General features: G+C 46.7%; 1 protein-coding gene across 1 annotated transcript in view; it reads left to right on the top strand.

Annotated features, from left to right (window-relative positions):
• Window positions 1-12,524, top strand: part of GLP2R (glucagon like peptide 2 receptor) — a 52,632-nt gene that overhangs the window by 31,659 nt on the left and 8,449 nt on the right. Inside the window, exons 10-11 of the mRNA XM_042915857.1 lie at window positions 3,186-3,274; window positions 10,705-10,843. Of these exons, the coding sequence (XP_042771791.1) occupies window positions 3,186-3,274; window positions 10,705-10,843 (228 nt within the window). The remainder of the gene's footprint in view (window positions 1-3,185; window positions 3,275-10,704; window positions 10,844-12,524) is intronic.

Consider the following 12,524-nt stretch of genomic DNA (forward strand, 5'->3'; position numbering starts at 1 on the left):
CACAGGACCTAAACACAGGAGCTGCAATGCCAAGGAAGTGTCACCAAGAATCTTATATCTGATAATGCATTCTGCACTGTCTAGGACCTGAAAGGGAACGTTATCTATCTGGGGTCCTAAGCACCCCCATTCTGATCACAGCATCTAAGAGGAATTGGCTGGGTTCTTGGAAGATTTCCTCCTTCTGCTCCTTTTCCTACTTCTGTACAGATGAAGAACAGTACTACCCAACGTGCCTACTGACTCTTGTCTTGTGTCTTGACCATGAACCCAAGCTCCATGGTCAACCAGGCTGGTGTTTCATCCCGTGGCACTGAAGAAGCACTTCCTCTGCACGGCCATTGGTTGATGCCCATTTTCTCATGTTTGGTCCCTGGAAGGCACAAACAACAGCAAATCCACATCCTCTCCATCACAACCCTTCGTATCCTAGGAAACAGTCCTGATCGAAATTAACTTGCTAAAATATGTGCCTTTCCCCAGTTAAGCTTACTTTACAAGAAAAAATGCTTGAGTTCAACAAATCACTAAGCCAAGGACACAACGTTTTCTCTTCATGAGGAAAAGCAGATATCCCATTAAAGAAATAAATTACTTGGTTGCATTTAGTTTGTATTTAAGTGTCCTGTTGCTAAATATTCCTTGGCTAGGAAGCTCCATCATTCCTGTTGGCTAGTGGGTTGGGATAAATAGCCTCTTGCCTGGAACTGTAGACTGCTAGCTTTGAGCACTGACTCTCCTGAGGCCAATAAGGCAAGTCTCAGTAGGTACACATTGGATTCTGGAGCTTGTGTTTCAATATGTGGTTCAAGGGATTTGTTTCCAGACAGGGGTGGGGGATTAGTACTGCACTGGCTCAAAGTTCATAGAGACTTTGATCTCTAGTTTGTAGACTCCATTAATTGTTACCCAATCACCGTCTCCACTGGCTCTTTTTTCATTGCAGAGAGGCAGTTTTGTCTTTTCCATTAAAACAAAAACAAAAACAAAAACCTGTAACCCCAAACCTCTTCTAGCCCTGCACAGAAAAGTGATCTCCTTCTGTATCTCTTGTCAATTACTCTTTTTATTCTTCTGCTTCCCTTCACAGCCAAGCCTCTTCAATGTGGTCTACACTGGCCGTCTCCCTCTTTACATCTAGCTCACAAAACAAAGCATTGCAATCTACCTTGGGCTCCCACCTGTGAACTGCACCTTCTCTCAGCTCTTTGTTGCTAAATGCAGTCTTATTTTGCTGAAATTTCGGGTAGCATTTAAGCCTCCTCAAAGTTCTTACAGACATGAGTTTCCAGGACACCACTTCCTTGTGGTTCGCTCCAACTGCCCGGGCCTGTTCTTTCTCAATCTCCTTTGCCGTCTCCGCTTCCACCATTCCCTTCATTACAAGGTGAGTCTCTTACCCTCTTTTTCTCCCAGTCTGCACAGCTTTTCTGGCTGGAGCCAGCCATCGCTGGCTCCATGCTCCAGCTGGGACCTCTCTGCTGAGATGCAGACATAAATATGTCACTGCCTTGGGACATCGCTTGTGTCCAAAACAGCTGGAATCATCCCTCTTCTCCCCACACCGCTCTTCTTCTTCCATGTGCTTATTCTCAGTGAATGGTAATACTGTACATCTGAGATCAGCCGAGAAATGTTGGGGTCATCTCGGACCTCACATCCAACCACTAACAAAGGCCATTTGACTCAAGCTCCTTAGAAAGTTCAAATCCCTCTCCTACTTCCCATCACTGATGCACCATGGCTGTGGCTTTACCTCATCTCTCCATCATCTTCCTCCGATTAGTGTCCCCTCCTCTGATTCTCCGTTAGTCTCCCCTCCTCTGATTTTGCCTTCATCTAATCCATTCTTCCCACAGCTTCTAAAATGATCTTTCTGAAGTTCAGAAATATAAATCTCATTGGGTAACTTACCTGCTTGAGATTCATCACCGGCTTTCCATTGCTCTCAGAAGAAAACCTAAACTCCTTCCTCTAACCTTGAGAAGACTGTGCAGGAGCTGGTTCTCCACCCCTACTCCAGCCTCACTTTTCACAGTTCTTGTTCTCATTCTCCAAGCCCTACCCACACTCAAATATTTGCCCTTCTACCTCTCCAAGAGCCCCACAATGTCTCACGTGGTTGCTGTCAAGGTGTTGGCCAGGGCTGTGGCTGTCAGATGGCTTGACTGGGGCTGGAGAATCAGCTTCCCAGTGGCTCATACACATGGTTGGTAAGCGGTGCTGGTTGTTGGTAGGAAGACTCAGGTCTGCCATGTGGGTTTCTCCACAGCCTGCTGAAGTGTCCTCACAACATGGCGGTTAACTTTCCCCAGAGGGAAAGAGAGAGCAAGAGAGACAGAACCAGGTGGATACCATGCTCCTGAGGACCTAACTTCAGAAGTCACATAGCATCCCTTCCACCATATTCTTTTTATTAGATGCACACAGCTAAGTCTAGCTCACGTACCAGAGGGAAGGGAGAAATTAGGCTCTGCCTTTCGAAGGGAGCACTGTTGAAGAATTGTCTGCCATATTCTTTTCATTAGATGCACACAGCTAAGTCTAGCTCACATACCAGAGGGAAGGGAGAAATTAGGCTCTGCCTTTTGAAGGGAACAGTGTTGAAGAATTGGCACACATAGTTAAAAATCTCTACCAAGGCTGACAACAAAGGGATGAACTTTCCCAACCCATGACAGGTGTGGAATATAGTCTAGGGAGTGGGGAACGTGTAATTTCCAATAAATTCCATGGCAGCAACAAGATCTCAGGTTAGATACCAATAGGGCTGGAGTTCTTTACAGAAGGGAGGCAGTGAGTTTTCTGTTTCATGGAAGGAAAGGTAATTATCGGGCAAAGCTGTGTGTAAGTACCAGCTCCATCACTTACCTGCTGTGCGAACTTGGTAATTGTAATTGTTCCTCTGTGCCTCTGTTTTCTCATTGTATCACAACATAAAAATAGTGTGGTTTCCTCAGAGGATTCTTATAAGGATTAAATAAAATAATCTATGGATGTATCAAGATGGCCCTAGGAAGAGTGTGGATGACCACAGGCACATACTACCCGAATGGCCAATTGCCAAGTTTCCCCTGGTTTATCTGGATAAGGATCCAATGGCCAGGCCCCAGATTACCTTGATATTCATAACCACATGGACTCCATCATGTATTTACCCATATCTGCTTTTTTTTCCCCCCAAGGTCAATTTCTTCATCTTCCTGAAAATTGTCAAGCTTCTCATTTCTAAGCTCAAAGCCCATCAAATGTGCTTCAGAGATTATAAATACAGGTGAGTGGCCTGAGGTCAGTACCCAATGCTCCAAGATTATTTTGACCCCTTCGGGCTGTCCTGGTTAATGCTCTGGGAAGAGGGGCATGAGTTACATCAGTATGTCTATCTCCTAAGATAAGAGTATCCGGAAGAGACCCTCTTAAAAGGTGTCATGGTGTCGTGTGGGGTTTTTGCCACTGCTGAGGACCTTCTGGCCCCGTGGAAATGAAGCGAGTAGTCAAGGGTACATATTTCCTGTAGCAGGAAGCTTAAAGTGCACCTAAGAATGGGTGGTTGAGCCATTTGGTTGAGCCAAAGGAGGGGCTCTAATGGTAAGGATTTTAGTCCCCGTGGCAGGTCATAGGCAGAGATGTGAGTGGGGACAGCCAGAGCTCTGTTTCTCTCTAAGGCTAGAATGGGGCCTGACCCACATGTGCTGGGAAGGTGGTTTTCCTGTTTAGCTGACAAACATTTATTTTTATTTTTTATTTGTTATTAAAAAAAAATTTTTTTTTAACATTTATTTATTTTTGAGATAGAGAGAGACAGAGCATGAATGGGGGAGGGGCAGAGAGAGAGGGAGACACAGAATCTGAAACAGGCTCCAGGCTCTGAGCGGTCAGCACAGAGCCCGACGCGGGGCTCGAACTCGCATACCACGAGATCGTGACCTGAGCCGAAGTCGGACGCTTAACCAACTGAGCCACCCAGGTGCCCCTTAGCTGACAAACATTTAATGAACGCCTACCATGTGCCTGGCACTGAGCTTGGAACAAAAGAAAGGTACTATGCAGACCCAGTCTGCAAAGACCACACATTCCAACCCCGAGGACTAGTATATTGGCGTGAACGTGCATCAGGGAGGCTGGTGCTGGCCACGGCTCCGGATTCTCTGAGTGACCTTGGGCAAGTCACTTGGCCTCTCTGGGTCTGATTTCTGGTGTGGAGAATGAGAATATCACATGAGACCCATCTTTTGCCTGTTTGGAGGACCGAAGGTCATAGATGTGGGTTCTCAGTCTAATCAGATGTGGCGAGTGGTGTTTGCCCAAGATCCAGACCCCAAGTCCTATCTGCTTAAAACCCTTCTTCCAGGAGGTCCCGAAGGGTAAACATGCATGGTTCCACACTGGCAAAATATATGCTATAATTGGCCCAAATATTTTGCAAACACCCTTATCCCCAGAGCACTTGGGCTGGCTTGGACAACACAGAGCCACACCGACTCTCTGGGCGCCTCTGGTGGAGACTCTAAGTGGCTCAAAGTTTCTTTGGCCCTTTCCCAAGGCTCAGCCTCCAACTGTTCTGTGAGGGTGGAGGTCCAAAAGCATAGTCAGAGCTGTTCTAGTCTGCCCACTCAGGGTCCATTCAGGGGGGGCAGCCCTCTCACCAACCAGGTGCAGGGGACACTGGGGCATCTGGGAAACTGGAAAGAGAACATCGTTCCCCACAGACAGATCAGGGAGCAGACAGATCCCAAGACACCACTCTCCATGCAGACTGAGAGCCGGCACCCTGCTATTTGGTGGCCCCAAAGCCCGCCATGTACCACTGGGGCTCTCCCCGTGCTCCAGACCCACAGCGCCCCTGCAGTAACTTTCCATTCTGGCTGCTTGTAAGCGTCACCTGACAGCCAGCCTAAAGGATAGACTCGTGAGGCTCCCCACTGGGTATTCGGACTCAGTAAATGCGACATGGGCCCCCCCTCCGCCGCCATGTGGACTCCTTATGGAGCTCCCCAAGAGATTTTGATACACAGAGTGCAGGACCTCTGCCTCAGATGCCCTAGTGAAATAATGCGTGGAATTTTCTGGTGGGGCCGTGGCAGATGTGTTTCTAAGCAGCCTCAATACCCCTTTTTGCAAGGTCTCCTTTGGAGTTATTCAAGATGGTGGTCTCTAAACTTTTCTGATCATGCATCTTTTTCAGTAAAGAAATTTTGAGCATGCCTCTCATCATATGTACACATGGTCTGCTGAACTAATACGGACATTATAAAATACAAAAAAAAGAAAATTATAAAGGATAGATTAAATATTAGCACATAGAACTCCCATTATCTTTCCTTCTTATATTTTCTCCTAATACCAAATGGATTGTCTTGAATATCCCTGAAGCGTACATGACCGATTGGGAACCAGTGATCTAGGGAATCGTAAATCAAGATACCGGGGAGACCCTCATGGCCGAGCAATGATTCAGGACAGCTATTTTGGAGGAAGAAGGGATAACCTGTCTGACATACACAATCTATCTGGAAGGTTCTCTTTTCCTTTCCCAACTCTCGTTCAAGGATAAAGCTTGAAAAGAGGAACCTGGGTGCAGGGCCACCTGAAGGCCCCCCAGGGTGACCCACCTCACCTTGGCAAGTTTGCTACCACCTGGCGGCTGAGCTGGGGACCTATCAGTGTCCCCAAGTGGCTGAGACTTTAGAGGGCCGACTCACACACCAACTGAACTCACAAGAGACAGATACATAAACCGGACTCTACAACTGTTCATTCTTAAGAGACCGTGGAAGGCAGGGGTGGGCTGAAGCTTCCTTCTGGTGCCGTCACTCCTAGCTCCATTGGCAACAAACGATCCAGAAATCCAAAGCGGTCACCAGAGTCTCGCTGGTGTGAGTAGGGTGGTCGGTGGGAAGGATCACCGACTGTGAGCAGCCACCTGCCTGGCGAGAGCAGGGTTCATTCCCCCAGGGTCTCCACGCGTAGGGCTGGGTAAGTCCAGGGGACTTCTCACTTCTCGGTGATTTTCTCCATCATTTTGGTTGGCCATCAGTTTCCCTTTACTTACCCTGTCTCCGTGCAGAGTACAGTACAATTAAGTAGCTTGTGCTCATTAATGAGCAAAAATCCAGGCCCTGTCTCTCAGGGCACACCGGGCCACCTTACTTTACCGCCTGGGCTGGAGAATCCTCCAACGTCGATGAGGCAATTGCCCGTTTTTCTCTCCCAACAGCGCTAACACCCTCATTTCTAAGTTCCGTCACCCACGGCGGGTCATCGGCACCCCCAGCTCACACTGCCCTCTCCCTACATTGGAGGGGTCTCCCCCTCCCCCTCCCCCTCCAGGTCCCCCTCCAGCTTTGTTTTCTTTTGTCGTCCTCTGCCAGGGTGGGGAGGAAGAGGCAGAGGGGCCCAGGGCATTTTGTCCAAACTCTGGTAGAAACGGGTCTGCCTCCACCTCTCCCAGATTTTGAGAACTTTCAGAACGTGGCTCTCAAGATTTGGCCCCCCCTCCAGGAGTATATTTTAGGAAGGTTTAAATCAAATATATTTAGGTCTTGCCAAAAAGGCAAGTGGCTAGGAGGTGGAGGAACTTTTGTAGTCCTAGCTCTGTCTCTGGGCTCCCCACCATTCAGGCGGAGGAACGTTACGGGGTCCCCCTGCCTGGCCCGGAGCAGGAGAGCTGACCCAGGCCCCCTGAATGTGGACAGACACCTGCCGACGATCAGCGCGGTCTCTGATCTGTGTGGCTCCCAGCCTTCAGGCGACTGTCCCCCTGGAGGACCCGTCTTAACTCTGTGTGTGGTGTGTGGGCAGAGCTCTTGACGAATTTATAAAGGAGAATTATTTCTTAACCTGCTGGACCCCAGAGCCCTCTCTTAAAAGACTTTCTAGCAGGCAACCAAAGACAAAAAAAAAAAAAAGTCACAAATGGAAGTAAAATTGATCATTGAGGCTACAAAGGCACCCCAGGGCAGGGATGGCTTCTTTATTTTTTTAAATTTAAATCCAAGTTGGTTAACATTTAGTTTAATAATGGCTTCAGGAATAGAATTTAGTGATTCATCCCCTATATATAACACCCGGTGCTCATCCCAACAAGCGTCCCCCTAATGCCCATCCCCCATTTAGCCCGTCCCCCCACCCAACACCCCCTCAGCAACAAAAATACAGTTTGTTCTCTGTATTTAAGAGTCTCTTATGGTTTGTCTCCCTCTGTGTTTTTACCTTATTTTTGCTTCCCTTCCCTTATGTTCAGCTATCTTGTCTCAAATTCCACATATGCTTGAAATCATTTTGCTTAGCAGAATACACTCTAGTTCCATCCATGTTGTTGCAAATGGCAAGATGCCATTGTTTTTGATCGCCGAGTAGTATTCCATTGTATGTATACACCACGTTTTCTTTATCCATTCGTCAGTCAATGGACACTTGGGCTCTTTCCATCCTTTGACTATTGTCAATAGCGCTGCTATAAATATCGGGGTGCATGTGCCCCTTCGAATCAGCATTTTTGTACCCTTGGATAAATACCTACTAGTGCAATTGCTGGCTCGTAGGGTAGCTCGATTTTTAATTTGTCGAGGACCCTCCACACCGTTTTCCAGAGTGGCTGTACCAGTTTGCATTCCCAGCAACAGTGCAAGATTCCTCTCTCTGAGAGTGTCAGATACCATAATTTTGAGGGTTTACATGTCATTTCGTCTTTAAAAATGACTGTATTATTATTAATAAATAATATCTTATTATGGTTTCAGCACTTCTTATTATCAGCCGTAGAACCCTTGTTTTTACAGACGAGAGGTGAAATAGTCTGCCCAAAGCTACATGGCCAGTCATTGACGGTGCCGGGATTTGAACCCAGGCCCAGATACTGGCCTGTGCTCTCTTTGATGGCAACTCTTCCTCTCTCACTGCTCTGACTCATGCTCAATAAATATTTGCTGGATGGCTAACGGACTGCAATAAGCCAAACAATTTAAATAAACAATTGGCCGTAGATGAAAAAATGAGCATAAATAAGGTTCACGAGCGTAAACGGCGAAAGACATTTATGGATTTCCATTCGACCAAGGACACACACGGGGTTCTGTCTAAGCAGAAGTCAGAGCAAGGTGAGGAACGGGAAATCCCTTGACATCCATGGATCTGGTCGTTACCAAAACCTCATAAAAAAGATGTCATTTTTAAAAGATCATCCCGTACTAAATGCAGGATTCTGGCACGTGCAGAGGACATCCGTGGGAAAAATTGGTGAAACCCAAATGGAATCCGGATGTATAGTTGTTAGTCACATACCAATGTTGGACAAATGGTCTGTGGTTAATACAAGACTAACATTAGTGGAAACAGTGAAGTTGTATGTGGGCACTCGCTGTACTATTTTTGCTACTTTTCCACACATCCAAGATTATTCCAAAATAAGGAGCTTATTCAAAGCACGTAATGGCATAGCGAGGCCCCGAGAATGATTTGAGAGTGAGATGCGGATCTGCACTCAGTATGTAAGTATGTGTCCTCGAAACCCAGATGACCGGAGCGAGGGTGGCAAACTGAGACGCTTTCGGGGGCCAGGCGAGGAACTGTGGGTGAGCGGGGCAGACCGGCTGCATGTCCTGGAACACATGTTCCCTCTAGAAAGAAACAGCCACCCTCAGGCCAGAGCCGACGGTCACCAAGCAAGAATTCGGGCCCCGTAGAGCCAGCTTCTCCCACTTTTCAAAAGAAGCCGGAAATCTGGACCTCTGCTCAAACTCTCCTTACTTATTACTTAAAGATGGCTCCGATAACAAAAATCACCCTCTTCGCATAAGTAAAAACCGTCTGCAGGACAGATACACCCTGTGGCCACCATTTCGCCATTGTCTGACCCAAGCATTTTAAAAATACTCCTGGAAATTAAAACACAAATATCTCTTGACCACGGGCCCGGGGGGCGTCCCCTCTGCTCTTTAACGGGCTTTAGGTCTTTTCGGGGCACAAAGGTGAGGGTTTTCTTGTTTTCTTGATAACATTACACTTGAATGGCTCTCACGGGTACAGGATTCATACTAAGCACTTTCTCTTGGGCACAGTTAAACCTTCCTGAGGATACTGCCCGGGAGCTGCTGATATTCCGACATGTTTAAGTCCATGGCCTTCAGCAGGGGAGAGATTTCTCCAAGTCTGGCCCTTTAAGACAAGTGATTTGGGCTAAAAGTCATTACGATGAAACTCTTTTTTTCCAATGTGTGTATACAAGACAGTAGCTCTGTTTGTACCCTGCATATGAGTCACTTTTGCTAATGTAGTTAGTTTTAAATTAATCTCAGTACTGAAAAGCAGTTGTTCCCAAATGTGGCTGCTTATCAGAATCCCATGAGGAATGCCTTAGAAATTCACATTCCCAGGACAAGACATCCAGAGGTTTTGACTCAGGAGGTCGATACCAGGGCCCAGGAAGCTAGCTGGCTCTATCTATTATCTATTATCTATCATCTATCTATCTATCTATCCATCCATTTATCTATCTATCCATCCATCCATTTATCTATCTATATGTCTATCTATCACCTATCTTCATATATATATATATATATATATATATATATATATATATATATCCATTTATCTATCTTCCTATCTTCAATGTATCTATCCATTTATCTATCTACCATCTATCTGCCTATCCATCTATCTGTCTGTCTATCCATCTATCTATCCATCCATCCATCCATCCATCCATCTATCATCTATCTTCTTATTATCTATCCATTTACCTATCTTCCTATCATCAATGTATCTATTTATCTATCTACCATCTATCTGCCTATCCATCTATCTATCTATCTATCTATCTATGTATCCATCCATCCATCCATCCATCTATCCATCTATCATCTACCTTTTTAAGTTCCTTAAGGAATTCTAACAGTAAACCATGTTTGGGAACCACCGGTATGTGGTATGGAATGTTTGGGCCCCAGCTGTGCACTTTGCACGTGGGTGGTACAAAGGAATGTTTGTCTTTTTTACGTAGAGTATATACAACAGGAGCTTCCACACAGCACTTTTTATGAGGAGGATCAGTCTCTCATTTCCTGTAGCCCTTGCCGTCTTGGGGCTGAGGGGCAGCATGGAGGCTAACGGTCAAGCCCTCCATGGAATGTGAAGGGTGTGAGTGTGAGGTCAGAAATCTTACTTCCAGGCCTGGATTTGTCACTTAGTAGCTATGGGACCCCAGACATGCCAGTTTCTTTCCCTTCTCAGGTTCAGTAAAGCACTGACATTGGAAGTCCTGAATAGAGAAAGGAAGAGAGGCACCTGCTAGCCAGGTAATCAGGTAACAGGAAATCTGTCAAATGTGGTAGTGCTGTAGTGTCCCAAGGTGACAGCCATGCACGTGGAAATCTATCCATCAGGCAAAACATAATCTGATATTTATAGATGATGATAGACACATCATAATCTATATAGGAGAATTCATCCATCCATTCATCCATTCACTCAATTCATGTTTGTTTTCTGAACGTCTGGCCACAAGTCAGGTGGAGGGGTGCATCAGTAACGAAGACCACACTGGCCCTCAAGACATCCCATGTGTAGCCAACGAGACAAACTGGAAGGTCAACTATTTAGCAGTAGGATAAGAGCTACCATAAAGTCACACACAGAAGAGCGGGAAACGTTGCCTCTTCCCAGTGTGGTCCTCGTGACAGTGTTGTTGGTTTTCATTTGCAGATTGGCAAAGTCAACGCTGGTCCTCATTCCTTTGTTGGGCGTTCACGAGATTCTCTTCTCTTTCATCACTGACGATCAAGTCGAAGGATTTTCAAAACTTATACGACTCTTCATTCAGTTGACTCTGAGCTCCTTCCATGTAAGTAGGCGTCTGAACCAGGATTCCTGTGCTGTGGTGAAAACAAAATGCTCTTGACCCCAGCAGTCTCAGAATTGAGAAAGCCCACGGATGTAAATGAAGCCGTAGTGCCAGTGGGCTCTATGAGAGGGCCTTTGGCACTGGAAGAGTGGGCGGACCAAAAGCATTGCCTTGATCCTGCCAGCGTGACTCAGTGACTAAGAAGCAAAAAGTGCTCTGTTTCCTGGGCGGTAAGAGTTGGTGTCTCTCACAACCATATTAACCGTGAGTATCAACGCGAAGCCTTTCATTAAGTGTCTATTTTTGCTGGATTCTCCGCAGGGCACTGTATGAAACGAACGTTGTTTATGCTTCAGGTGACACACTCAGAATATAACACCACTTGGTAGGAACCAGTGAGTTGAGACCAGGAGGCTCTTGAACCTAGACAGACATGTCAAGATGTGTCAGATGGGGCTGAAACGAGAGCCAAAAGGCCAGCCGTGATTCCTTCACCTGGATATTTTGGGTATCCATTCCTTAAATGGGCTATTCATTACCCCGTAGCTCACAACAGTGATGATTTTTATTATTTCTCATTATTCTGGGGACCAGGATTCCAGGTGGGGCACAGTTGGGATGGCTCACCTCTGCTCCATGCATGCCGCCCAGGGCTGGAACTTCCAAGATGCTTCGCCACTCATATGTCTGGTGCCTGAACCGGGAAGGCTCACGTGGCTGGAGTGGCTTCATTTGGGTCGAATTTCTGGGGCTTCATTTCTCACTGCCAGCTACATTCCTCAGTTCCATATCGTCTTAGGGCTTCTCTCTCACTACATGTTCTTTTTCCGTGGTCCTCCTTGCAGGAAAGCTGGAACTTCTTACGTGGCAGTTCAGGGCTCCCAAGGGCACAAAAACAGGGACTTCCAGGCCTTTTATATGCCTAAGCCTGACACTTCCAGTGCGTTTTAACATTTAAAGCAAATCCCAGACCCAGCCTGGACTGAAGGGGAGGAGACCACACAGGGGCACCGATACTGAGAGGCATGGCTCGGTAGCCAAGGCCATGAATGCAAGTGACCACCATAAGTAGTGTTGGCAGCAGAGGTCCCATAGAGTGGTAACCTCAGGACTAATCATTCTAAAATGCTAATATAGGGCAGGACTTCTGGAATGGAGAAGAGAGGCTCGTGGCACATACCCTCCCCCAAAAGCAACAATAAAATTGGAGCACCGTGGAATCCGGCCAAAGGCATACAAAAGGTTGGGAAGGGTTTACTCAAGAAAAATGACTGAAGCTGAGTGAGAACAGTGGGGTCTGTTGGTTTAGCCTCGAGTGTGTTTGTTCTCCGACCTCGTCTCCGTCAGTAAGGAACTTCACTGCAGAGAGGGGCTGACCCAATGTAGATCAATCGGAAAGTGGAAAAAGCCCACACCCCTGGCCATTGTCAGATACAACAGTGATCTCAGTGGCAAACAATCGAGGAATGACAATATCATAGGCTGACATGGTGGTCCTAACTGGGACGAGAAACAGCCTGGTGAGCTAGCCAGAATTCTAACAGGGGGATCTGAGGAATGAAACACCTGTCATGAGCCTTGATCAGCTTCTACATATCTCTCTGGGGGCTGGAGGCTTGTGTACATGGACAAGGTTGTACACACACTCGGGAGAGACCAGAGAGGATATCGACACGTTGCT

Source organism: Panthera leo, chromosome E1 (assembly GCF_018350215.1).
Source record: "Panthera leo isolate Ple1 chromosome E1, P.leo_Ple1_pat1.1, whole genome shotgun sequence".
Classification (NCBI taxonomy): Eukaryota; Metazoa; Chordata; class Mammalia; order Carnivora; family Felidae; genus Panthera; species Panthera leo.